The sequence below is a fragment of the Muntiacus reevesi genome, chromosome 2 (genome assembly GCF_963930625.1).
Source record: "Muntiacus reevesi chromosome 2, mMunRee1.1, whole genome shotgun sequence".
NCBI classification, from domain to species: Eukaryota; Metazoa; Chordata; class Mammalia; order Artiodactyla; family Cervidae; genus Muntiacus; species Muntiacus reevesi.
In genome coordinates this window covers 61248294-61276063 of record NC_089250.1, presented here as the reverse complement: position 1 = coordinate 61276063, position 27770 = coordinate 61248294, and the positions used below count along the sequence as shown (strand labels likewise).

The following is a 27770-nucleotide window of genomic DNA, read 5'->3' as shown; positions in this document are numbered from 1 at the left end:
CAAGGGGCTGTCAAGATTGTCTTCTCCAGCACCACAGTTCGAAAGCATCAATTCTTCAGTGCTCAGCCTTCTTTATGGTCCAACTCTCACATCTATACGTGACTACTGGAAAAACCATAGCTTTGACTATATGGACTTTTGTGGGCAAAGTAATGTAGTCTCACAGTATTCCCTCTGGCTTCCGGAGCCCGCTACAGCCCATTCTAGCTTGCCGATGACCACGCCCCTCGCTGCTAGCCACACCCAACACAGCCCCGCCCACTGAGGCTCCACCCCCAGCGGCCTGGGTAGGGTGGCGGCTGGCCCAACTGGGCCCCCGCTGCCCTCAGCTCTGGGCGCTGGGTCGGAGCGGGCCGGGCACTGCGGGGGCAGGTCAAGCGCGGCGGCCCGGGGGCTCGGAGGCGAAGATGGCGTCAGGCAGGCGCGCCCCGCGAACCGGGCTGCTGGAACTGCGCGCCGGGGCAGGCTCGGGGGCTGGCGGCGAGCGGTGGCAGCGGGTGCTGCTCAGTCTAGAGGAGGACGCGCTGACCGTTAGCCCCGCCGACGGCGAGCCCGGACCGGAGCCCGGTGCCCAGCGGGAGCCGGAGCCCGCGCAGCTCAACGGCGCCGCCGAACCGGGCGCCGCGTCCCCGCCGCTGCCGGAGGCGCTGCTGCTCCAGCCGCGCCGCGTGACGGTGCGCAAGGCCGACGCCGGCGGGCTGGGTATCAGCATCAAAGGTGGGCGCGGGGGCGCCGAGGGCACGGGTCTTGGTGTCTGTGGGACCGCTAAGGCGCAGGGATCGCGGGGGCTGGCAGCGTATTGAGGACGTGGAGTTGGTGGACTTCTGTCCGGGGTAACGGCGTCTGGGAGGACAGAACCGAGGGCACCAGAGCACCAAGGTCGGAGAGAGCTTTGAGGTCTCAGTCAGAAGGCACAGGTGTGGACGGCTTTGGGGGCACACCAAGGACAGCTCGGTGGGGAGTTGTGTGCCGAGGCAAAGAGGTCTGAGACTGATTGCCTCTCAGGAGTTGCATGGGCATCAAGGACAAGAGGGACCCCAGGAGAGCAAAGGGTAGAGAAGGGAGACTGAGGCCTGGGGTGCTGCTAGGGAAAGGAGGAGAAAGTCCTCAAGATACAGTCAAAGTAGAAGGGAAGGAGGGGTAAGGCCTGGCGTAGGAAGCATGGCAGGGATGGCGACTAGGTGGAGGTGCCAACTGGACTGGGCTCACAGACAGGGGACTGGAAAGGACCTGAAAATCTCAGGACCTAGGAAGCCTGTATATGTAGGTGAAGAGTCCTAATTGTCCACCATCACAGGATTGAGATGGGCTTTCAGCCCCCAGGACTGACACCTTTCTTTAAGGTACAATCCAGACTGAAGTCCAGAATCACCTGTGTGAACTTGTAAGATTCCATGGACTGTACCTTGGTAGGTCCCTCTGTCGATGGGATTCTCCAGGCAAAGATACTGGGTTGTCATTTCCTCCTGCAGGGGATCTTCCCGACCCAGGGATCAAACCCACATCTCTCACGTCTGCTGCATTGGCAAGCGGGTTCTTTACTGCTAGTGCCACCTGGGAAGCCCTTTCCCATTTCTGGACCTGATTTTCCTCAACTATATAATGAGAGTAATGATAGAATTGGGATGTTTCTATGAAAATAGGTGTCCAAAATACTAGCTGTGCCAACACATAATAGGTGCCTAGATAGTTATTGCTGTTAGATGAGAGGAAAAATGAAGGTCAGTAAAGACTCCCAAAGTGCGTTCACCATTCCTTCCTAAGGGGGTGGGGATGCTGGTGACTTGGCTACCACTGTGTGCCGAGTGCTATGCCCAGTACTCTAGGCTCAGGATCCATTTCATCCTGGCAACAAGTACTAAAAGATAGGAAGTATGATCTTCATTTAGCAGGTGAGGAGATTGAAACTTGGAAAAGTAAAATGATTTTCCTAGGATCACACAGTCAGTGAGTGACAGAGCTGGGATTTGAACCTCAATTATCAAGCCACTAAAGAGTGCTCAGAGAAGTCGATTTTTCCCCAGGGAAGGGCAAACTTATAGGCAACCGACCAAAGGGATCTGAAAGGGGGGTAATGAGAAAGTCAGGGAGTGGACACCTGTTTTGCTCTCAAACACCAGTGTGGGATAGGGCAACAGATCAATGCAGAAATTGTACACTTTGTGTTAAAGCAGGAAGGAACTTAATGTTCATATAGCATCCCATTTTGCAGGTAGACAAACTGAGTCTTGGAGAGGAAGAGGATTTTTCAAGGTCACATAAAGTTACTCCCTAGCTTCATACTCCCAGGTGGTGGTAAAGGGACTTTTAGGAGGTGTCAGGAGGAATACCAGCTCCATTCAATTCTCCATGTGTGGAGACTGGACTCCTGTTGCTGTGTTGACCTTTCCTTTAGGGTCCAGCCCAGCCCAAGGCATCGAGGAATGGCCATGGATTCAAACTGACCTGAAATCCCTAGTTTCAGGTGGAAGAGGGCAGATAGATACTGGGTTGGCCAAAAAGTTCATTTGGGGTTTTCCATATCATCTTTTAGAAAAACTTGAATGAACATTTGGCCAACTCAATATAAATAGAAACTCCTTCCTTTCCTAGGCTTCAAGCTCTCTGCACTGCAGTGAGCAAACTGCTGGGCCTATGTGGGGGTCCAGAGAGGCATTCCAGTCCTACTTCTGCCACCAGTTTGTTGAGTGACCTTGAAATTATGACCTCCTCTCCCTGGGCCACTTGTTCCTCAGCTTTGAGGATGTAGCAATAGTGTGGTATCTGAGGGCCTGACTTGCAGCCTACCAGAGGGTTAAGAGTATTGGTTCTGGAGCCAGGAGACCTCGGTTCAGATATTGGCTTTGCCACTAATTAGCTGGGTGACCTTGGACAAGGGGTTTCTCTCCACACTTCAACCTTCCCAATAGGAATCTGAGCATGCCTGTGTGATTGGGTGTTGTGAAGATGCAATGAAACAAGATTGAAAGCATTTAGCATGGTGCTTGACACTTGGTATGTGGAACTAATGTGAACTGTTATTACTGTTTATTATTTTAAAAGGACATTTCAAGAGTTTAGAAATAAAGCTATATGGTAAAATGTATTAATATTTGATTTTTTTTGGTCTTTTTGCATCAGAGATGCAATTCAGATAGGTTTTTGAAATCTCTAAACTTTAAAGCCCTGGTTTCTAGCCTGAGACCTAGGTTGTGAAGCTTTTAGCTTTGTGGCCATAGCAGTAACTGACTTCTATCTTTATTCTCGATTAGAAGTTATCAGTGGGTTCCCCCATTATGGGAAACTCACTTAAAATCCAAAATTAAGACGAAGTTATTGAAGCATCTTGTAAGTTCTTCAAACATTGGTGACCACCCAAAGAACTTAACCAAAAGATCCATTATAACATTATAAATTTAGAAAATGCCTTTTAGGTATCATTAGTGCCCCAGACTTCTAAGGCTCTTTTCTGAGTTTCTCTTTGCACTGCGCTGCCACTTTCCCAGTGCTGGGCTGGACACAGTGGGAGACCTTCAGAAATAATTTTGCCTTGTTGTGACTCGCAAGTGTTGGAGTGTCTGCCTCAGTTTCTTCCTCTTTCTGTGCTTGTCCAGGGGGCCGAGAGAACAAGATGCCTATTCTCATCTCCAAGATCTTCAAGGGGCTGGCAGCCGACCAGACGGAGGCCCTCTTCGTGGGGGATGCCATCCTGTCCGTGAATGGGGAGGACCTTTCCTCTGCCACCCATGACGAAGCTGTGCAAGTCCTGAAGAAGACAGGCAAAGAGGTGGTGCTGGAAGGTAAGCACTGGGGACCCCAGGGGTGTTCAGTTCTTCCCTACCACCCCCCAGGCCTCAAGCAGTGGGGTCTGGGAGGTGGCCAGAGTTGAAAACAGAAACAGCTTGGAAACCTGCCTTGAGAAATTGGTGTGGTGGAGATAGAGCTGCTTCAGAGCCAGACAGATCTGGACTTCATTTCCTCTTTCCCACTCCCTAGCTGTTTGACCTTGGATGAGTCACTTCATTTCCCTGAGCCTTAGTTTTCTCATCTGTAGGGCAGGGATATAACTTCTGCCTTGCTGAGTTGTGGGACTAGGATGAAAGGTCCATGGTAGGAACTGCCACTCGATGAGTGACACAAGGGAGGAAACGGGTGGGGACTGGGGAAGGGAAGACTTAGAATCTTGCCTGAGAAACCAGGGGAGCTCTCAACTCTGAATCCTCCTATCACCCAGGGGCCCTAGAACCCTGCGACCCATTCTGCCTTGGGAGGGTACTTGGCCTTTATATAGCAGGACACTGGCTACTTCCAGCTAGGATCCAAGAGGAATATGTTTTGGAGGGGAGGGAAACTTGGTGGCTCCCTGCCACTCTCCCCTCACTGTGTGGTCTTAGATGAGACCTTTGCCTTCTCCCAGCCTCAGTTTCCCTTCACTTGTTATAGTCTCTTGCTGGAGTGGTCCTGCTTCTGCCTTTTGCCATCTCCTGTCAGGAGGTTTCTGCTTTGTTCAGCCCTTTCGTCAAATTCTACTCTGTCAATTCCGGAAGCCATGGGGGCCCGAGGAATGTGTCTTTGGCTCCTGGCCCAGAACAGGCACAGGGAGGTGGCGGGGGCTGATGGAGAATGCCATGGCCGGTGAAACTGCTGCACTGAGCCAGGCCTAGGTCCTGATAGGTTGCCAAAGAGGTCTCCAAGAGGCCACAGAAACCAACAGGCTCTGGATCCCTGGGTGATCTTTGGCATTCTTATGGCCCTGACCTCGATTCTCTCTCATTTTGTTTTATTTTATTTTTACATTTTATTATTTATTTAAATGTACTGTGTGTCTATTCAAATACTGCTGTTGCAATTTTAAATATACACTTAAAGCTGACTCTGCAGGATTGATCCCTGAAAGCTTAAGGATATCAATCACATTTTAACAGCAAAGTTAAATAACGAGATCACACATAAAGGAGATAGATATAGGAGACTTTCTTTCCACATGCCTCATCACTTTGATATTTATAGCCAGTAGTGCAGTTTGAAATAGTTGAAATTCATCAAAATGTCATATTTCGGTTGACTTGAAAAGCTCTTTTAGTCTCTTGCTGTTTGAAAATTTAGTTCATAGATGGTAAAATTTCTACTGTAGAGACGTCTCTAATCCACACTGAGGTCCCCCTCCCCTCCTCATCTTAGGTAGAGAATGTCTCTTTCTGGGTTCTTAGTGTGGATCATTCTGAAACGGTAGTGTCTTTGAGTGTTAGACATTTGAAGCATTTTCTGGTATCGGGGCTAATACCCAAGCCTCTGTCTACCTCATTCACTCCATTCCTTCCTCATTAAAGCCAAGATGCCTTTCCAGAGACCTACTATGTACCTGATGTGCAGAGCATTGGGGTAGAAGTTAAACTGGACCCAGGGCCTGCCTAAAAGAGCCCACTATTGAATGGGGGGACAAAATATGAACACTGTCTAAAAATGGGATGACAGAGGATGAGATGCTTGGATGGCATCACTGACTCGATGGACATGAGTTTGAGCAAGCTCCGGGACTTAGTAATGGACAGGAAAGCCTGGTGTCCTGCAGTCCACGGGGTCGCAAAGAGTTGGACATGACTGAGTGACGGAACTGACTCCACACAAGCCATTAAAAAATCAGCATCTACAATCCTGTCTGCTCTGTAATTAATCTGGCCTTGGGCAAGACCCTCATCTTCTCTGGGTCTCAGTTCTCGTATCTGCTGGGGTTAAGCTAGATCGGAGATGTCCAACAGCTTTCATTCTGAGTGTCAGTTTCCTTGGTGGCTCCTGGGAGTTCCATATTTGGAAAGATTGGGAAGTCTTCTCTGAACTCAGCAGCAGAAGGGAGCTGGAATTGATTTGCAATGTTTAGTGCCGACAGAGTAGGAAAGAGATATAGTATACGTACCATCCCAGGACTGAGGGTCTCCGGCACTTGTGTTCTCTAAAACTTTCATTGGGCAAGATCTTTCCTTGGCAAGCCCTGCTGCAGGCTGCTGGGTGGAGCCTGGCCTGCCTCTTGCCCAGCATAGCATTTGGCACACAGTAGGCCGGAGAAGGGGATGGCTACCCACTCCTGTTTTCTTGCCTGGAGAATTCCGTGGACAGAGGAGCCTGGCAGGCTACAGTCCATGGGGTTGCAAAGAGTCAGACTAACATTTTCACTTTTTTCTGTTAGTGACTCCTCTCCTGTTCCATCATATTTACATAGACTTGGTATTATTTCCTGCTTAAATGTTTGGTAGCAGTCTCCAGGGAAGCTACCTTTACAGAAAAGTTTATTATTATTTTTTTTGCCACACTTTGCAACATATGAGAGCTTAGTTCCCTGACCAGGGAGCAAAGCCAGGCCCCCTGCAGTGGAAGTGCAGAGTCCTAACCATTGGATCGCCAGGGAAGTCACGATTTTAATGTCTTTAGTAAGACAATTTAGATGCTCTATGTTTTCCTTGATTGTGTTTTTGTAGTTTATGTCTTACAAAGAATTTGTCCGTTTCATTTAAGCTGCCAAATTTCTTGGCATAAAGTTGTTTATAATCTTCGTGTATTTTTCCTCCCTTTTGGATGAAAGCACTCTCCTGCTTTCTCTTTCTCTCCTCCTCCCTTTATACTGCCCTACTCAGCGGTTTCAAGGGGACTCTGTCTCATGGAGCAGATAGCTAAGCAAACCTACCAGATTACCATCTTGGCATGGGTGCTGAGATGGAGTCTGCCCCGAGGTCGGAGGAAGCAGTGGTCTCCTCTCTCTAAGTGGTCAGGAAAGACTTCCTGGAGGAGGGATGCTGGCACCTTATGAACAATAAGCAGAGGTGGGAATGGGGTAGAGAAAGGGCATTCCAGGAATGGAAGTTGTCTGAGCAAAAGGGAAGGGTGAAATGACTTGACTTACTTGGGGGAACTGCCAGGGAAGTAATTCAGCTTTATCCGAGCTTAGGTATGAGGAAGCGGGTGGATAAAGAGGAGGCTATTCAGATTGACAGATCTTGCAGGGCCTTGAGTGCCAGACTAAAGGAATTTGGAGGAAAACAGAGCTGTTTCAAGGGTTTTTCAGCAGGGACTCACATGTTCAGCTTTGGGCTTTACAGCATCAACTTGGTTTGGATGGAGACAACAATAGATGCAGAATGGCAGCAAGGAGGGACTTCCCTGGCAGTCCAGTGGTTAAAAATCCACCTTCCAATGCAGGGGATGTGGGTTCAATCCCTGGTCGGGGAATTAAGATCCCACATGCCCGGAGCAACTATCCTGTGCGTGGCAACTACTGAGCCTGCGTGCTACAACAACAGAGTCTGTGCACCGAAATGAAAGATTCCTCGCGATGCTGTGAAGATTCAGTGGGCCCCAATTAAGATCCGAGGCAGCCAAATAAATAAATAAATATTAAAAGAAAAAAAGAATGGCAGCAAGGAGGTTGGGGCCATGAGCAGAAGCGAGATCATGGTGGTTTGACCTAAGGAGGCTTGGATAAAAGAAGAGTCTTGAGGTTGTGGGGCTTCCCAACTGGCTCAGCATTAAAGAAACCACCTATGCAGAAGCCTCAGGAGGCTGAGGCTTTGATCCCTGGGTCAGGAAGATACCTTGGATAAGGGCATGGCAACCCACTTCAGTATTCTTGCCTGGAGAATCCCATGGACAGAGGAGCCTGGCAGGCTGCAGTCCATAGGGTCGCAAAGAGATGGACATGACTGAGCACGCAAGCATGCAATTGATATTGTAGCCTTCTTGTTAGTTTGTTTCCCGCCCCCCTGCCCAGGTTTTTCTTAGCTGAAATCTGTCTCAGCTGCTCTCCAATAGCCTTGTAGAAGGAGATAATTCCACCCAAGGCAGCAAAGGGCTGGGGGCGAGAACTGGGGTCAAGAATCTTTGAATTACACAGGTGATCTGAAGAGCCTGGAAGATGTGAGGAAGCTAAGATGTTGGGCTGAGGCTGGTCCTTGAGACTTGGGGGAGTTTGTGGAGAACAGGCAGCTGCCCCAGTCTGGAGCCAGAGCTCCTAGAAGCCTCTCTGGGCCTAGGTTCCTCCCCAGCACTCAATCAGTGATCACATTGTTCAGAAATTCCCTGCCCTCATCCCACTTCTTAAGGCCACCTCCAAGGAGCCAGGGGCTTCCCTGATAGCTCAGTTGGTAAAGAATCCACCTGCAATGCAGGAGACCCGGGCTCAATTCCTGGGTTGGGAAGATCCGCTGGAGAAGGGATAGGCTACCCACTCCAGCATTCTTGGGCTTCCCTTGTGGCTCAGCTGGTAAAGAATCTGCCTGCAATGTGGGAGACCTGGGTTCGATCCCTGGGTTGGAAAGATCCCCTCGAGAAAGGAAAGGCTACCCACTCCAGTATTCTGGCCTGGAGAATTCCAAGGACTGCATACCCCTTGGGGTCGCAAAGAGTCGGACACGATTGAGCGATTTTCACTTTCACTTTCCAAGGAGCCGTGGCCTATCCTTTGGATGTGAACTTAGCAGAGTAGCAGGGCATCTTCCCTGAGGTCTAGGGCTTGGTGGGTACAGAGCTCCCTGAGAACCTCCTAGAAGGAAAGATGTCACTGGCAAACTGCTATTGCCAGCCAGAACCCTATATCCCCAGCCTAACGGGCTCAGCAACCCCAGCCTGCCTTCTGGACCTTTTCTTCTGTGAGGTCAGGATTTTGCACAAGTGTCCTGAGCCTATTCTCAGCTACAGGGATGTGTTTGTGACCAGAGTCTGGGCCCAAACTGGCAGCCAGGACTTGTCTGTCTGCTTCTTAGAGAGGGCCATTGTGTCCAAGGATCTGGAGTCAGGCCCTTGGAGACTGTGCCTGGGGGAAAAGGGAGGGACCGCCAAATGCCTCCACTCCCTCCACAGCTCCCCAGCAAGGCTGGCAACTGGGAGCCTTTGATGCATTGAAAGATAATTCTAAAGGACAAAAATGAATAAAGTAAATTTTAGTACTTTGTACAAAGAAGAGAAGGTTCACCTCACAGAAAGATCAGGCTTTTAAAAGATACAGGCAGAGAATAGTATGTACATAAAAATACAAAGAATAGTAAGAATTGCTATAATCCCCATTTTACAGATAAAGTCACCAAGATTTGTTAAAAATAAGTAACTTCCTTCAAGTCATACAACCAATAAATTGGCAGACTCAATTAGGACTCAATTGAAATTCAGACCTAAGGACTTCCCTGGCATTCTGGTAGTTAAGACTCTGTGCTTTCATTGCAAGGGGCAGGGGTTTAGTCCCTGATCAAGGATCTGAGATCCTGCATGCTATGCGGTACAACAACAACAAAAAAGAATTCAAACCTAGGTTTCTCTGATTGCAGAGGCCACTGTTGACCCTGCCTTGGATAATACCCACTTCTCATGGTAGTTGCAAGATTAAGAAATAATGCATGTTATGTGCTGAGGCCAGTGTGCATAAGTAGGCACTCATTTATGTTTATTTTGTTTGCTATTTAAAAGGATGAGACAGTGCATTTGAAGTTTATGGCACAGTGTCTTCCACATGGTAATCATTTGATCAATGTCAACCTTTATCATCATCGTATCAGAAGCAATTTTTGTTTTCTCCAGTAAACTTGAAGGTCTCTGAGGGCAGGAATCATGTGTAGTTTGTCTCAGATCCCCAGGCCTGGCGCCAAGCCTAGATGCTGGTGAGTTTGGGGGAAGTGATCCCTAGGAGGGGACATCTCTTTTTTTTTTTCTTTTTTTCTTTTTTTTTTTTTGACTCTTTCTACTTTGCCTTTAACCTCCTCAATTGCAGTTGACTTTCCTAAATGTTTAAAAGGGGGTTCCAGGCTTATGCTGGGTTTGACTGACTCCTGAGAGTTTCCTTTATGAGTCCTCAGAACTCCACAACCAGGTCCCTGCCAGCCCATCCTCTGGCAGATGGGTACTGCCAGATATCCTGCCTGAAATTTGGCTCCATATATCACTACTGTCAAAAGTGGGATGTTGTTAACTGATGCAACTATTCTGAGGTCACCCTGTTCAGTTTAGATGAGTGTAGCTGTGTCTGAGAGGTGCCTGAGGGACTTTTGTCCTGGGAACAGAGGTGAGAATGGAGCCCTTGTCTGGTCCCCCACGTGACTGCAAAGACCTGTTGTTCTAATCATTGTTCTCAAGAAAACATTAATTTGCTGCGCACATACATGGCTTAGGGCCATATGATTCCCCACAGACAAAACTTGGCTTACTCCAGCTCTGGTCTGTTCCTTGGATCTTTGATTAAAATGCTTGTGGGACTCTGGAGGCAGGTTTTGGCCTCCATTAACAATATGGGCTGGTTGCTGATGGTAGTGGAGGGATTTATAACAGTAATGATAAGAATGTTAATAATAGTGATGGTATGTCTGCTGTTTATTGAGCACCTACAATGTCCTGGATACTGTGCTAAATGCCTTCTGTATGTTATCTCATTGGAGCCTCAAAACCACTGCTATGATTCAAGGTACATCATTCATCTCATTGTACAGATAAGAACACTGAAACTTGTAGAGGTGAAGCTACTTGCCCAAAGTCATACAGAGGCAGAGATGGAATTTGAAGTTAGATCTGTCAGATGTCAAAGCCCATGTTCTTAAATGTTTATCCTGCACTGCAAGCCATGTCATCCATGAGACTCAGTTTATTCAATTTATTCAACTGTTAAATAGAACAGTTTAACAATGCATCAGTCTCATTGAATTGGTGTGATTAAGTGATGTTGTGTTACTGAGATTTGAGCTTTCATGCTTGGTATATAGTAGATGCTCAATAAGTGCTTCTTTCTCCCACTACTAAGAGCCTAGTAGGCTTCCTGAGTTGATGAGGCCCTTGTCTTTGAATCCTGGCTAAGATGGTTTGGAATGTGGTATATTTTTGAAAAATAGAATTTAAAAAATGTCAAAAATAGTATATACTTAAATTAAAAAATGGAGAAGGAAATGGCAACTCACTCCAGTATTCTTATCTGGTGAATTCTATGGACAGAAGAGCCTGGCAGGTTACAGTTCATGGGGTCGCAAAGAGTCAGACACAACTGAGTGACTAAACACAAGTTAAAAAAACCCAGGAAAGTGCAAAGCAATTATCTTCTCATAGATTAATGTTACCCATGGCTAATATTTTCACACACTTCCAGAGAGAGGTTTCCATATTTGTTTTTATCATTGAGCAAGTTGAGGACCTCTTTCCAACTCAGCTCATGTAGCTCTGTTTCATTCTCTTTAATGGTTGCACAATATCCCATTATTGGGATTCAAACATTCATTTACCCAATATATACTGAGCCCCTGTTCTGTGCCAAGACTCAATGTAGGCACTGGGGATAGAGCTGTGAGCAGGACTGAGTGATCTGCCAAAGAACTCACTTCTTGTGTTTAGCAAGACCATATTCAAGGAATTCATGTTGTTTCTAGCTTCCTGCACTATAGACAATGGTGTCATGACCCCTTTGTGCACCTGTGAACATTTATCTGAAGAGGATTCCTTTATCTGAAGAGGAAAGGGTACTGCAAGTTCAACATGTTTGTGTGTGATAGACGGTGCCCCTTATACTGCACACATAGGGCTTCCCAAGTGGCACTAGTGGTAAAGAATTCGCCTGCCAATGCAGGAGACATAAGAGATGGGGGTTCGATCCCTGGGTTGGGACGATCTCCTGGAGGAGGGCATGGCAACCCACTCCAGTATTCTTGCCTGGAGAATTCCATGGATAGAGGAGCCTAGCAGGCTACAGCCTATAGGGTCACAAAGAGTTGGACAGACTGTACAAGGGTGTGGAAGGTGAGATTTTATGCCCCAGACTATTGCCCCAGGCAATCCAGGCAGCTCTGCTGCAGGGCCTGCCAATGACTGGGAACTATTTATAGTCCAGCCTTGTTGGACTAACAGTACCTCAAAGGTCATCCCTTCCCAAGGGATGTCACAACATCCTGAGTGGACAGGTGGGCAGCCTGGACTTGAATCCTCACAATGCCCTACTCAGAGAGCTGGCATATCAGTGCCAGTTATATAGGCAGGCAAACTGAGGCTCACAGAGACCTCAGGACTTGCCAAGACCAGAATGCAAGTGACAGGACTTGGATTGAAATCTTTGTCTGGAAAAAAAAAAAGAAAGAAATCTTTGTCTGTCACCTGTGTTCATTTTATACTGTCATACTAAGAACAGCAGCAGAAATAATAACTGATCACATTACAATTTGTTGAAGACCTGTTCTAGGCCAGGCAGGGCAAAGTGCTTTACAAGTGTTGGATCTCAGTATGCTAGGAGGTAGATATATTTTATTTTCATTTTGAAGATGCAGAAATGGAGGTTTACAGAAGTCAAGTCACTTATTCAAAGTCACAGAACAGGGAAGTTAAACACAAGCCTGCATCACTTGAGAGCCCAATTCAATGTCTCTAGCCTGGGAAGCCTCAGGATTGTCAATATTTGTTTATTTAATGTATTTCTTATTTATTGATTACCTGGATATGTCAGGTACTATTCTAGATGCTGGGGATATCCTAATAAATAAAGAAAACAAAACAAAACAAAACAAAAAAAAAGAAAACAGGCCCCTGTCCTCATGGAACCTACATTTTGTATGGGGGAGAGCGGCATGGACAGTAAGCAAGTGGATAGATCATGTAATTTCAGGCAGGGGCAAGTGAGTGATCACCCACTGACAGACAAGGAACAATCTGATCTTAGAGGACAGGCTTGAGCCAAGACTCAAAACCAAGACATTCAGTCATACACCTTTATTGAGCACCAGGATACGCACTGGGTGTGCTGTGTTGAGCCAGATGGATTTATCCGCTTCTCTCTGCAACACATAGGTTCCCTCCCAATTGTCCTGGGCCAGACAAAGTGTCCTGCCTTGTCTCTCTTCCTTGTGTTTCTTTACTTTTTTTTTTTTTTTGGCATGTCATGTGTCTTGTGGGATCTCAGTTCCCCGACCAGGGATTGAACCCGGGCCACAGAAGTGAAAGCCCAGAATCCTATCTACTAGGCTACCAGGGAACTCCCAGTTCCTTGTGTTTCTTGTGGAATCTATTCCTGGCTCCTTGGGGTTAGTGCTGGCTTCTCTCCTTGGCAGAGTTGGGAATCGGGGCCTCTGGAAAGGGCAGAGTGTCCTGTATGTGTCTGTTTCTGCTTCTCTGAGGAGGATGGGCCCAAGTATCACTGTTTACCAGGTTCCTGGGCCAGAGGTTTGGCTGGAGAGGGTGTGCACACCAACTGGGTCTATACTTGGAGACTCAAAGAATCCTTGCCACAGGGCCACGTTCTTGCTCTCAGTTCTCTAGGCCACTGCCTTTGGGCAGCCCCGCCCTGCTTGGGAGGGTGACTCAGACAGAAATCAGAGGCAGGGAGGAGACCTCAGAGCTGGGCTATTTACGGCCACACTCTGGGGCCTTCAGGACCCCACCCCCACGCTGGGACAGGCTGGTTGGTTTGTGAAATGCCAGCCCTGTTTCAGACATCAGCTGCTGTGCTGTCCATTTATGGTGTGTTCCTGTGGGCAAGGAGAAGGAGGACCCACTTCCAGGATGGCCTGAGCGAGCAAGGCCTCTAGCAGTTTCTCTGGTTTCAAAACTGATAAACGTCCATTTGCTGAGCACATAGCATCAGAGATCCCTGCTGAATTCTAGGGATACAGAGACCAGTCAGTCAAGGTCCCTGCCCTCCCAGTGCTCTCAGCCTGGAGAAGGACACAGATTCCCACATGGACATATAGGGAAGTGGGGTCTAGGGACCTGCAGAGGTGGTGGGTGTGCAGGATCTAGTGGGCATCTGGGAAGGTTTTCTTGAGGGGCAATGTCTGGGCTGAGCTGGGACCTCCTGGGCTGTGGCAACTTCTCCTTGTTGAATGAACTTTTTCTGTCCTGGCATTCACTTCTCCATTCACAGAACACTGACTCTTGAATTTGAATCAAACCCCTTTTGTGTCTTCTTTGTGCGTGTGTGTGTGTGTTGCTCGGTTGGGTCTGATTGTTTGTGACCCCATGGACTGTAGCCTGCCAGACTCCTCAGTCCATAGAATTCTCCAGACAAGAATACTGGAGTGGGTTGCCATTCCCTCCTCCAGGGAATCTTCCCGACCCAGGGATCGGACCCAGGTCTCCTACAGGCAGATTGTTTAGCATCTGAGTCAGCAGGGAAGCCCCTTCTGTTCTCTAGGAGCTCCCAGTTTGGTGAGAGAGAAAACCCCAACATGCAGAAGCACTGCCGAGTTCTAAGGAGTGTGGGCAGAACCTGTGTCAAGTGTTTTACATCATCTCATTAAATTAAATTAAATTAATGAATATACATTGTTATTCAGATTGAGGGCCAGGGAGGTGAATTCCCTTGTTCAGGGGCTTCCCTGGTGGCTCAGTGGTAAAGAATCCACCTGCTAATCAGGAGATGTGGGTTCAGCCCCTGGGTGGGGAAGATCCCCTGGAGGAGGAAATGGCAATCCACTCCAGTATTCTTGCCTGGGAAATCCCATGGACAGAGGAGCCTGGTGGGCTACAGTCCATGGGGTCACAGAAGAATTGGACTCGACTTAGCGACTAAACAACAGCAACAACAATGGCCACACAGCTAGACAGAGCTGGAATTCAAGTCTGAGAGTACCTGTCCCCTAACCATGTACTAAGGTCATTCTGTGCAGGGGACGCTGCATTTTCAAAGGTGTTTGGAAGCTCCTACACCATCTGAGAGCTCTGAACAGGTCAGGAGGATTGGATTAGAGGGCTAGATGTGGCTGCAGGTGAAGCCAGCAGGGTAGGCAGGGCCCAGGTCCTGGAAAACCTTGAAGTTGGATGAAGAGTGCAGGGAGCCAGAGCATGGCTTTAAGCAGGGGAGGAGCATAGCTAAATATAGTAGGGAGATATATCATTTGCACCCTGAATGGGGGTGGGGGATGGGTGTGTGCTGTATTAGTTAGGATGCTTTTGTCTGCAAGTAACAGGAACCCCATTCAAACAGGTTTAAACATTGAAGAAAATAGGTTTTATTCCAGAATACCTAAAGTCAGCATGGCTCCAGGGTAAATTAACTTAAGGTCTCACATTCCTCAATGTGTGGACCCCAATTCTGTGGTCAAAGTAACTATCATTGCTTTAGAACAAACTCCCTGCTTCCCAGCAACTTCTAAAGGCTAGAGGAGAGGAAGGGAAGGGAGTATATTTTCCGTCACAGCTCATTGGACAGAATTGTATTATCTGCCCCTTTCTAGGCCAATCACAAGTAAGAAGGATGGAATGATCATGATTAGCTTTAACCAATTAAGATTTTCCCTCTGGACTCGGGAGAAGCCCAGCCTTTAGAGCTCAGGGTTCTGTTAGCAAGGAGAAAAAAAAGGTAGATTTTTTTTTTTTTTAAATGGTTTAACTGAAGAGAGGCTATGATGTGTCCCACCTCTATTGCCCCCTGAGACATTGTCTTGGGGTAAGTCATTGCTGTAATGGTGAGGATGAGTCATTTTTAGCCTTAGTTCCCAGTCTTTAGACCTAGGCTTGGTTCTCTCAAAAAAAACTCTGCTCTTGTTTTCAACACAACTTCTTCTCCAACACTGTCCCTCTCACTTTCACCCTTGTTTACCTTGGATCCTATCTGAGCAGTCTCTTGTGACAGAAATAACCTCTTATCTGGCTCTTCCAGGGAGCTGGGCCAAGAACTTCTCCCTACTTCCTGGTCTGTCCACTCACAGCCAGAACATACCGACTGGGCTTTGAATGCAGGCATCAGATGGCCAACAGACTAGATGGCCGTGGAGGCAGAGGTGGCTGAGAAGAGGACAGCCCATGGCTAGTGGGCATAGGCATTCTTCAGTAGGGCAGCTGAGGGAACAGCCTGACTGGGAGAAGAAAGACCAGTGCTTGGGCAAGACATTAAAAAAAAATTATTTATTTGTTTGGCTGCACCAGGTCTTACTTGCAGCATGTGGGAGCTAGTACCCTGACCAGGATCAAACCCAGGCCCCCTGCATTGGAAGTGCTGAGTCTTAGCCACTGGACCACTAGGGAAGTCCCTTGGGCAAGACTTTCAACCACCTTGACATATACACTGTCCTCCTAGTAGCTCATTTCAGAGACAAGGAGACTGCTGCTCATCAGAATTGGAGACAGTCCAGATGCTGGGCCGGATGTGGTGGACACCTTGGTTGCCTGCCTTTCGACCATTTCCCCTTCTTCCATGCTACCAGAGCCTGATTTAATTGGGTGGGAATATGCTCAGCCCCAGGGATTCCTTGATGACTCAGACAGTAAAGAATCTGTCTGCAGTGTGGGACACATGGGTTCGATCCCTGGCTTGTGAAGATCCCCTGGAGAAGGGAACGGTTACCCACTCCATTATTCTGGCCTGGAGAATTCTGTGGAATTCTGTGGACAGAGGAGCCTGGCAGGCTACAGTCCATGGGGCTGCAAAGAGTCGAACACAACTGAGTGACTTTCACTTTAATGTTCAGTCAGCCCCAGAGGCTGACTTGTGATTGGTCTAAATCAATCATGACTACTCTCTCTTACTAATGATTGTGCTAGAAGTTGGCATGCAGTTGGGCCAGTCCAGTTGGGCCAATGAAATATAAGGTTTCATGGAAGTATTTACCTCTCTGTTAAGAGGGAGGTATGAGTTGACAGTCCTTTTGCTGCCTATCTCCTTCCTTCCTGGTTTTGTCATGTGAGGAATCATCAGCTTGGCTCTGTTGCAGCCATCCTGTGGTCATGAGGGGAAGGCCAAGAGAATGGTAGGGATGCCTGTCCGGGATCCAATGTCATTGAGTCACTGAACCAACCCTGAAATTGCTTTCCTCTAGACTTCTTGTCACATGAAATCATAAATATTTTTCTTGCTTAAGGCACTAGTATCATATATTCTATTATTTGTAGCCAAACCCAACTAATTGATAGAGTAAGAGGGACCAAAATATTTTATTATCAATCAGCTTTAATGGCTTGATAATGGCTAGCATGGACTTACCAGGTGGCTCAGAGGTAAGGAATCCACCTGCCGGTGCAGGAGATGTAGGTTGGGTCCCTGAGCTGGAAGGATTCCCTGGAGAAGGAAATGGCAACCCACTCCAGGATTCTTGCCTGGGAAATACCATGGACAGAGGAGCCTGGTGGGCTACAGTCCATGGGGTCGCAAAGAGTCAGACTGAAGGACTAAGTACAGGCACAAATATAATAGAAGCTCTTTGCTTTCTTAGGTAGCAGTTCAAGTCTGATGTGACATCTGACTTGATGTCTTCTGTTTTATTGGCCAGCCTTTGGGAGTGTGGCTCATGTTCTCCTGGTCAAGATGGTGCTCCACCAGTCTGTGTTTCAGCCAGCTCAACCATGTCAGGGGAAAAGGCAGGGAGAGGAAGGGCATGCCCCTTTTTTTAATTGGCAGAACTTGGTAGCCAAACACATCTCTTTTGTTCTCATCCTATTGGCCAGACTTGGTCACGTGGGCCTTTGTAGCTGCAAGGGAACCTGGAAACTGAAGTCTTAAGTTGGAGGGCTATCACTATTTTGGAGGAAAATTGGCAGCCTCCACCACAGGACTATCTCATGCAGCCCCTCCTTTTAGCAGATGAGAAGACTGAAGAGAGAGAGGCAAACCGTGGCAGGGGGACTTCCCTGGTGGTCCAGTGGCTAAGACTCTGAGCTCCCAGTGCAGGGGGCCCAGGTTCGATCCCTGGTCAGGGAGCTAGATCCCACATGCTACAGCTAAGACCTAGAGAAGCCAAAAAACAAACAAAAAAAATAGTGGCAGAGCAGTTCTATCTCCTGACTCTTGTCCTGGCACTTGCTCACTGCCTTGTTGCAGTTGTTGCCCATTCTCTTCAAGCAGCCATTTTGAAACTCTAAACACTTAAACTTACGGGGTTAGAACTTAGTCATGTGGCCATACCTAGCTGCAAAGGAGGCTGTGAAATGTAGTCTACCAGGTGGTCATGGGTCTATGAATAAGAAAGGTGAAAGAATGAATGTTGCCCTGCATCCAGACTTTTCTACCATGCAGCCCTGTCAAAAACTTTAGCCTAGAGGAGGATAGTGATGTGAAAGTGTGTGTGTTAGTTGCTTAGTTGTATCCGACTCTTTGTGACCCCATGGATTGTAACCCGTCAGACTCCTCTGTTCATGGAATTCTCCAGGCAAGAATACTGGAGTTGAAAACAAATAAACAAACAAACAAACAAACAAAGAATACTGGAGTTGATAGTCATTCCCTTCTCCAGAGGATCTTCCTGTCCCAGGGATCAAACCTGGGTCTCCTGCATTGCAGGCAGATTCTTTATCATCTGAGCCAATAGGGAAGGGAAGTGGACATAAACTAAAACTTATTGAATTAGTGACAGTTGTTACATGTGCTACATGGGAGCCCATGTCATGGTGGTAACTGCTGACCTCTCCCCTAACCAGTCAAGTACATGAAAGAGGTCTCACCATATTTCAAGAACTCTGCCAGCGGGACCTCGGTTGGCTGGGACTCGCTTCCTGCCTCACCCCTTCAGCGGCAGCCTTCCTCCCCTGGCCCCCTACCCCGGGACCTCCGTGATGCCAAACACATGTCCTTGAAGATGGCATATGTCTCAAGGAGGTGCACCCCTACAGACCCAGAGACCAGGTAAGCCTAGCATAGGGGGCGACTCAGACAGACATGCCCTCATGTTAGGTGGTGGGGCCAAAGGAAAGATCCCTTGTGTTGCAAGTGACAAGCACATGCCCGAACGTAGTAGGTGCTTAAGAAATGTTTGTTGAATGAATACAAGAGTGATGTTATGGGGATGATGGTGTGCTTTTCCTCTCTCTTCTTCCTCTGGGTAGTTCACATCTGAGGAGGAACTTGGTCTGCTGAGGAGCCCTGGATTCCAGTCTTGGTTCTCCTTGAACTAGGCCCTTTTCCTCACTAACCTTTAGATTCTCCCTTATGAAATAAGGATATCAGACTCAGTGATCCCCTCAAGTCTCTTCCAACTCTGCCGAGGTTCCAAGATACCTGGTAACTTTCACTCAGGGCCATGAAAGGTTACCATCCCTCACATCTGAGCAGCCCTTCACATTGACGATAAGATAGATACTAGCCGACATTACTGAGTGCTTAGCGTGAACAATTGAATTTAACTCTCACAGCAGCCCTATGAGCAAAGTCCTATTGTTTCACCCCACTATTATAGATGAGGACAGAGGGAGGAAGTAACCTGCCCAAGATCACACAGCCAGGAAGGGAATGGAGCTCGCCTCATTCCAGGTAGCCCTCTCAGCTTCAGAAGCTCCCTGAGTGATGACAGTGGTGAATGCGGTCCATGTTGATCGAATGAGGTGTGCAGTATAGGGGTGGGGGTAAAAGGCCTGTGCTCTGGGTACTAATTAAAGCTGAGGTTTAATGCCCAGTCAATGCCCAAATTGGCCAGGGGGGTCTGATTAATGTTCAGCATTCAGACCTCCTGTCCCTGCTTGATGCCCTAGCCCCAGCCTCCTCCCTGAAGCAAGAACTAGTGATTCACAGGTTACTTACAGGTGCTCCACTAAGGGGCCTTTTGTGTTGGGTGAAGGTGAGGTGGTATCAGTCCTTCCTGTGACTCATAGAACTTGAGGTTAGTTGTGGTTCCCAGCCTGATCCCAGACATCACCTGAAGCATGTGTGTACCTGTATTTCTATGTATGTGTACGTGTGGATGGCATGTAAATGCAAGTGTTTGTGTGTATATGTGAGCATTTGCACGGCCAGGGATATAGATTTGTGCATGTGTGTTTGCGTGTATTTGTGTTAATATCTATATGTGCATATGCATTTATGTACATGTGCTTGACCTGTGCACACATGTGTAACTTGAATATAACTAGGGTTCCATGTCAGCACAATATCCCAGTCAAAGGAACACCATTCGGTAACCAAAACATAATGAAAACTGTTTTGAACTTTTACTTAGTGTTAAGATTACATTGGTCTGCAAGCATCAGAAACCCCAACAAGCAATGGCTTAATAAATGAGGAGTTAAAAAAAAATGAGGAGTTAATTTTCCACATGTTTAAAAAGAAGTCCAAGACTTCCCTGGTGGCACCATGGATTAGAATATGTCTGCCAAAGCCGGAGACATGGGGACCTGGGTTCCATCCCTGGTCCAGGAGAATTCCACATGCTGCGGAGCAACTAAGCCTGTGTACTGCAACTAGTGAGTCCAGGTGCTGCAACCACTGAAGCCCATGTGCCTCGAGCCTGTGCTCCGCAACAAGAAGCACCGCCATGAGAAACCTGAGCACCGCAACGAAGAGTCGCGCCTGCCTGCCACAATTAAGAGAGAAAACCAGTGCAAAGTCATGAAGACCCAGTACAGCCAAAAATACATACATACATACATAAAAAAGAAACCCAGCAGTCAGCTATTTAGGCTGCTATTGATGGCCAAGAATACTCTCAAGGCATCAGGCTTCCAGCTTCTTCTTCTGCTATCTTTTACAATTTGTATTAAAAAATTTTTTCTTGGCTGCACCATGAAGCTTATGGTATCCTAGTTCCCAGACCAGGCATTGAACCCAGGCTCTTGGCAGTGAAAGCATGGAGTCCTGATGGCTGGTCTGGCAGGGAAATCCCCTCCTGATGTTTTTAGTGTGGATTTTCTTCTTGGAAATAGCTTGGTGGCTGCACCTCTAAGCATGTGTCCATATTCTAGACAGGAAGAAGGCAAAAGACAAAGGAATTGTTCCCCTGGTGTTTTGTTCTATTGCTGCATAAACAGCCAGCCTAAAGTTTAGTGCCTTAGAAGATAGCAGTTTGATATTTTTCACAATTCTGTAATCTGGGCTGGCTTAGCCAGGTAGTTCTTCTGTTCCTTATGCCATCTGCAGGGGCTGCAAATCCAAGATAGCTGCTTCACTTATGTGCCTGCTTCCTCAGCAGGGGTGGTTGGAACAGCTGGCGGCTGGCTAAGCATTCCTCTTTTTTGTAGGGCCTTTCCACGTGGCTAGCTTGTTTTTCCTCTCAGCGTAGGTGACCTTGGGGTAGTTGGATTTCGTGATGGCTTAGGAATGCCAAAATGGCACTTCTGTCACATTTTGTTTGTCAAACCAAGTCAGAAGGTCAAGGAGAGGAGAAATAAACTTCACCTCTTGGTGAGGGAGGTACACTGTGCATATAGGGAGAAATGAATTTGGTGGAGGCCGTCTTTGGGAACTAACTGCCACAGTTAGGAATGCTTCAGATGGGAAGGGACACCCTCCCCAAAGACGTCCCTTTCTATCTCAGCAGTCAGAATTGAGTCGATGGCCAGTGCTAGCTGCAGGGGAGATCTGTAGTGGAGGAAGGCAGAGGTGAAGGCATTGGAATGGATATGTGTGAGCCATTCTCCAGTTTCTGCCCCACTGCACTGGTTACGGAAATGCCAAAGGGGAGTGGATCTTTAAAGCCCCACAGGACATTTGAAGGTCCTCTCCCGGCCACTGTCTCCTCTTGGACCTCCTTGAGACCTTCCCCTTACACTTGTCTGTGTGGCTTTTGTCTCTCCACCCTTTCCCTTTGCCATTCCCTGGCCTTTTTCTTTTCTTTTTTAACCATACAGTGCGCTTTGTAGCGGGGCTTCCCTGGTGGCTCAGTGGTAAAGAATCCACCTGCCGATGCAGGAGACGCAGCTTCTATCTCTGGGTTGGGAAGATCCCCTGGAGTAGGAAATGACAACCCGCTCCAGAATTCTTGCCTGGAAAATGCCATGGACAGAGGAGCCTGGCTGGCTACCGTCCATGGGGTCTCAGAGTCAGACATAACGGAGCGACTAACCCTACTACTACCACATGTTTGAGTGTGTGTATTTGTGTGTATATGCCTGTATGTATATGTGTGTTGGGGTGAGAGATATAGTCTCTTATCCCAAGATAAGATAAATAAGATGGATAAACCCCATGAGGCCCAACTGTGGCCGGAGCCTTGCAGTGAGCATCCCTCCTGATTCTCTCATGGACATCCCCTGTGCTTTCCTCTGGTTTGTGGCAGATGGGGGCCCCTTGGCTCAGGTTTCAGGGTTGGGCACCTGTCCAGTGGATGGGCCTCCCCTCTACCTCACTTGTGCCTGCAGGTATCTGGAGATCTGCTCGGCTGATGGCCGGGACACCCTCTTCCTGAGGGCCAAGGATGAGGCTAGCGCCAAGTCCTGGGCAGCTGCCATCCAAGCCCAGGTCAACACTCTAACGCCCCGGGTCAAGGATGAGCTGCAGGCGCTGCTGTCGGCCACCAGCACAGCCGGGAGTCAGGACATCAAGCGGATCGGCTGGCTGACTGAGCAGGTGCCTGCGGGGCCCGGGGGCCCCTCCTCCCCTCTCTTCCTCTCTCCCAATCCCGTTTCCCCTCACTGCCTCACCCCATCCTGGCCCTCTCACCTCTCTTCACCCCTCCCCATCCCGCCTCACTGCTGCCTTGCCTCCTGCAGCTGCCCAGCGGGGGCACGGCACCCACTTTGGCCCTGCTGACCGAAAAGGAGCTGCTCCTCTACAGCTGTCTCCCCCAGACCCGTGAGGCCTTGAGCCGGCCGGCGCGTACTGCCCCCCTTATCACCACCAGGTATCTGCGGGTAGGGCAGGACTGTGTGTCCCACCCAGAGCTTGGGGGGGGGGGGGTGATGCTCTAGATGGGTCTCAGAAGCTGGGAACTCCAGCCCCATTCTACCCTGAGTTATTCTCCAGGTGGCCTGAAGTGAGTCTCTGCCCAGTCTGGGCCTTGGTTTTCTCATCTGTAAAATGGGGACTTGGAACAGAAGGATGTGAGGTCCTATCAGTTACTCACTCATTGACACCTGCTCTGTCCAATCTGGTATTGCTTGGTTCAGATGAAAGACAGTCCCCAGAGGTCTCTGTCCTCAGGGAGTACCCAGCCTGGTGAGGAGACTGGCCTGGGAACAGCCTTTACAATGCAGAGGGTAGGAACCACTTAACTCTACCTGGCCAGCAGGTGAGGGTGGGGAAAAGCTTCAGGTAGAAGATGACATTTGAGCTGGACTTTGGCAGATGGGTAGAAATTTGCTATTTAAGGAAGAGTGGAAAAGCATCTTACACAGAGGGAACAATATAGTCAAAGGGACAGAAGCATGAAGAGCTCTCACAGGTTCATGGAGCTCTGAGTGTGCTGTAACCAGGGTGTAGACTGTCTGGGAAGGGGAGAGAAATAAGGCAGGGAGTTAGCAGGCCCTGATCTTGCAGAGCCTCTGTTGCCTGGATAAGGACTGTTAGCTTTATCTTAAGAGCTGTGGCAGACAGAGTGAGAAGAGTTTTAACCTGAGAGTAAAGTGTCTCATCGGGTCCTGTTTTAAAAAGGATCTGTGTGGCTGCCATGCAGAAAATATACTGGAGGAGGGGGATGGGAGCAGTTATGCTGGAGAGACAGTGGAGGTGGGTAGAGGCAGCAGATGGAGAAGAAAGGCCGCATTTGCATTGGAAAACACATGGTGGTAAAATTAACCAGGCTTCATACTTGCCAGATGGGGAGGGTGAGGGAGGTGTCCTGATGAATGGATGAACGGGAGTTTTGGAGCTGGTGTCTGGGTGGGCAGTAGGAGTGGGGGTGGGAGTGCAAAGAGAGGAGGTTGGATCAAGATGTTGAGTCCAAAGTGTCGGTGGGGGGGTGGGTAGGTAGGGAGCTTGGGTAGGAAACTTGGGAACCTGTGAGTCTGTTGCTTAGGATTGCCAAGTAGGAGACTGAAACAGCTCTGAGGGGGAACTGAAGCTACAAGAGAAAGCATGTGGAGTGAGGATCAAAGAGGGTGAAGGTGTAGAACCCTGGGGTCTGCTGCCCAGAAAGGGGCAGTGAACTGCCCAAGATTACACAGAAAGTGGGAGTCAAGCTGAGAGGCGTGGGCCCTTGTTGCTCATGTCTCCTCACTCCAGGCTGCGTTCTGGCACACGTGTAAGGAGCCTGCTGCCTACTAGGGATGAGCGGGTCATGGAGGTTCTACCTAATCAAGTGATTCATTAATTCAGGTCACAAATGTTTACTAAGCACCTACTTTGTGCCAGGCATTGTTTTAGTTGCTGGGACTATAGCGGTGAACAAGCTAGACAAACATTTGTACCCTAGATGATATTCTAGAGAAAAAGGCAATCAAAGGCCAACTGAAACAGTAAAAAGTAAGTATAATTTCTGGTACCATAAAGAAAAGTGTGGCTAGTGAGTGATAGGGGAGAGTGCTATTTTATTTTTATTTTTTGACTGTGTGGCATGTGGGATCTTAGTTCCCTAACCAGGGATCAAACCTGGGCCCCCTGAGGTGGAAGCACAGAGTCTTAACCACTGGACTGCCAGGGAAGTCCTGAGGTGTCATTTTAGGCAGGAAAGTCAGGGAAGGCTTCTCAGAGGAGTTGGCCTTTGAGTGAAGGTCTGAAGGAGGTAAGGGAGAGAGCAATGCAGATAATCAGGGAAAGGTGTGCTGGGCAGAGGGAACAGCAGAGGGGCTGAGGCAGGAGTGTGCTTGGCGTGTTTGAAGACGCTAGAGTGGCTGGAGCTGAGGGGGCCAGGAGGAGGGTGGCAGGAGATGGTTTCCTGTGACTCCATCAGTGACGTCTGGATGTCCTTTCCCCCCATTGGGTGGAAAAGGAGTCGCAGGGTCCCTTCCCAGGTCACCGTCCCCTTGGCCCGGAACTACTTCCCCGCTGCTCGAGGCCTCATGCTTAGCCCTCTGCCCCCTGCCCCCAGGCTGGTGCACTCAGGCCCCTCCAAGGGCTTGGTGCCCTACGATGCAGAGCTCTCTTTTGCCCTGCGCACGGGCACGCGCCACGGTGTGGACACTCACCTGTTCAGCGTGGAGTCACCGCAGGAGCTGGCTGCCTGGACCCGCCAGCTGGTGGATGGCTGTCACCGGGCCGCTGAGGGTGTGCAGGAGGTGTCGACAGGTGGGCTGGGTGGATCTGGGAGTGCCTTTCTGGAAATGAGCCGCTTGTCCCCAGGGGCATTCAAGTTTCCTTCTTTAGGATGCTTCAGGAGGGGGATCAAGAGTGGGATTTGGGGTCTCCAAGGGCCCTCTGTTTTGAATGTGCAGGTGTCCTGGAAGGTAGTGAGACTTGTTTCCCAGGGGTTTCTTGTCCTGGTTTTGTGACTCCGCTGGTGAGGATATGAGAGGTGGCACTTGGGGTAGGGTTGCCAGAAAAAGTACAGGGCACTCACTTGGATTTGAATTTCAGGTAAACAGCAAATAATTTTTTAGTTAAAGGAGGTCCAAATTACCCATTGCCTATCTGAAATTCACATTTAACTGGGCAAGAAGTCTGTAGGCATCTAAGGTCGCCAAAAGCCAGGCTTGGTGGGTCTACCTTCACAGGGAGTGGGCCTCCTGTCCAAGGCAGGGTTGAAGATCCCCCTTTCCTCCTTTGGTGCTGCTGGCTGTGGGTCTGGAAGTGGGGTATAGGTTTTCTGCCCACACATCCTTCTGTGTTTTAGAGTGTGGGTGACTCTCTACAGGGTGGGTGTACAAATGGCATGACAGACAGTGAGCTTCCCACCCCCGGTGGCATTCAAGCCCCACTTTTGGAGCTGCCAGTGGGGACTGGAGGGAGGGCTTGCGGTCTCTGAGATGCCGCTGTGTCCGTGCCCACGCCCTCCCCGCAGCCTGCACGTGGAACGGCCGTGCCTGCAGTCTCTCCGTGCACATCGACAATGGCTTCACACTGTGGGCGGCGGAGCCAGGTGCGGCCCGAGCCGTGCTGCTGCGTCAGCCTTTTGAGAAGCTGCAGATGTCCTCGGATGATGGTGCCAGTCTCCTATTCCTGGACTTCGGGGGCGCTGAAGGCGAGATTGTGAGTGGAAGGGGTCGAGGGGTGATGCTCTCCTGAAGGCCAGGCTGGGTGGGCTCCTAACCCTTCTCTCTGTTCACCCCGTAGCAGCTGGACCTGCATTCGTGCCCCAAAACCATAGTGTTCATCATCCACTCCTTCCTCTCGGCCAAGGTCACCCGTCTGGGGCTCTTAGCCTAGAGATGGTCAGATGCATTAGCCCTGAAGGGGAAGTGTCCACCGCATGGCCTGACCTGGCCCTCCGCTGATTGCCTGCTTGCTGCTGGGCTGAGGGAAGGGAGAGGAGAAGAGCAAGAAGGCAGAGACCCAGCTCAGGACACAGCGGATCCCATCAGTGATAGGGGAGCGTCCCTGCAGCTCCCCCCACCCCGACCAGTGCCTTTTGTGGAGAGATATTTTGTGTACACAGAAGCCATTCCGAGCCCAGTATGTGCCCCTGTGGGGATCCTGACCCCAGCTAACAACCCCTGGCCCTCCTAGAGGCCCCTAAACTGTCCCCAGAGGCTCCACCTGAAACTGGAGCTACCTGGGGCCCACGGCAAGACACAGAGAAGCCTTTCATTCATTTCTCCCCTCAGCTCCACCACCTTGGGGCATCAGGTTGTTCTCTTTGGCCTCTCTCTCCTCCTTACTCTTGGAGAAATAAACAGCCTGTGAGCACATAGGCAGCCTGGCCCAGTGTCTGTGGTTTGTGCCTTGGCCTATGGGTCCTGTGGTGGCCCTTGTGGTCCAAGATGGACCAGACCGAAGACTGGAGTCCGTTTCCTTAGAGAAGAGCAGACCTTTAACCATAGGGTGAAAAAAGAGTCTGTTGGTTATCTACTGTTGTGGAACAAATTACCCCCAAATTGAGCAGCTTGAAACAATGAACATTTATTATCTTTTGAGTTCCGTGAGTTAGAAATTTGAGAGGGGCTAAGCTGGATTGTTTCTGTCTCAGGATCTTTTATGAGGTTATCGTCAAGGTGTCAGTTGTACTCATCTGAAGGCTTGACTGGGATCAGAGGACTTGTTTTCAATATTTCTAACTCATGGCTGTTGGCAGGAAGCCCTCATTCCTTACCATAGTCACCTCATTATGACAGTGTGGCTGGCTTCCCCCAAAGTGAGTGACACAGAAGAGAGAACCAAGAGGAATCCACTGTGCCTCTTATCACCTAGTCTTGGATGTCACATACTGTCATTTTTGCTCTATTCTATTCATTAGAAGTGAGTCACTAATCCCAGCCCACTCTCAAGGGGAGAGGAATTAGGCTCTACCTCTTGAAAAAAGGAATGTCAAAGAATTTGTGGTCCTATTTAAAAACCATCATTGAGAGCCTCTGGCCTCTTTCCTGCAGAAGAGAGGATGCTTGGCGAGTGCTTCGTGGAGTGTTTCTTTGGAAGCTGTACCAGGTTTTACTTGCTTGCATTGTCCAGAAAACCACCATGATAATAGTAATTATAGCATACATTCAGAGAGTGCTTGCTATCTGCACAGCACTGTGCATGCATTTCCTTATGGGGTCCTCACCACATACCTGTGTGGTAAGCACAACGATCTCCATTTCACAGATAAGAAAACAGGCTCAGAGGGGGAGAGACACTTGCCCAAAGTCACACAGTTATGAAATTCTGAGCTTGGAATCAAACGATGTCTTTCTGACTTCTGACCTCTTGTTCACCTTAGAGACTTTCTGGTCCTGCACTATCCACTAGAATTATAATGCAAGCCACATATGTAATTTCTAATTTTCCAGTAACCACCTTTTAAAATGTAAGGAAAAAATAGATGAAAATAATTTTAACAGTGTTTTATTTAACCTAATAGAGCCGAACTGTTAGAACTTCAGTACATAATGTACAAATTCATTAATGAAATGTTTTACATTCTTTTTCTCATAGTAAGCCTTTGAAATTTGTGTATTTTATACCTATATCTCTATTCAGTGGTCAAATTTTCATTAGAAACCTTTGATTGGTATTTTCATAAAATTTACAGTTGAAAAATTAGATTCACATAATCAAGTTATTTCCAAATATACTAAAGTTTTCCAATAACTGAATTGAGTATTGGTGTTTAAAATTAATCAGAATGGAATTAAGTTTAGTTTCT

General features: G+C 48.6%; 1 protein-coding gene across 1 annotated transcript; it reads left to right on the top strand.

Annotated features, from left to right (window-relative positions):
- The first annotated feature begins 283 nt into the window (after positions 1 to 283).
- SNTA1 (syntrophin alpha 1) lies at positions 284 to 27603 on the top strand. The gene is made up of 8 exons (XM_065921833.1): positions 284 to 717; positions 3594 to 3779; positions 18328 to 18532; positions 21976 to 22183; positions 22327 to 22457; positions 24582 to 24778; positions 25491 to 25678; positions 25763 to 27603. The coding sequence occupies exons 1-8, from the start codon at positions 408 to 410 to the stop codon at positions 25853 to 25855; spliced, it is 1518 nt and encodes a 505-aa protein (XP_065777905.1). The 5' UTR covers positions 284 to 407; the 3' UTR covers positions 25856 to 27603.
- Positions 27604 to 27770: the final 167 nt, after the last annotated feature.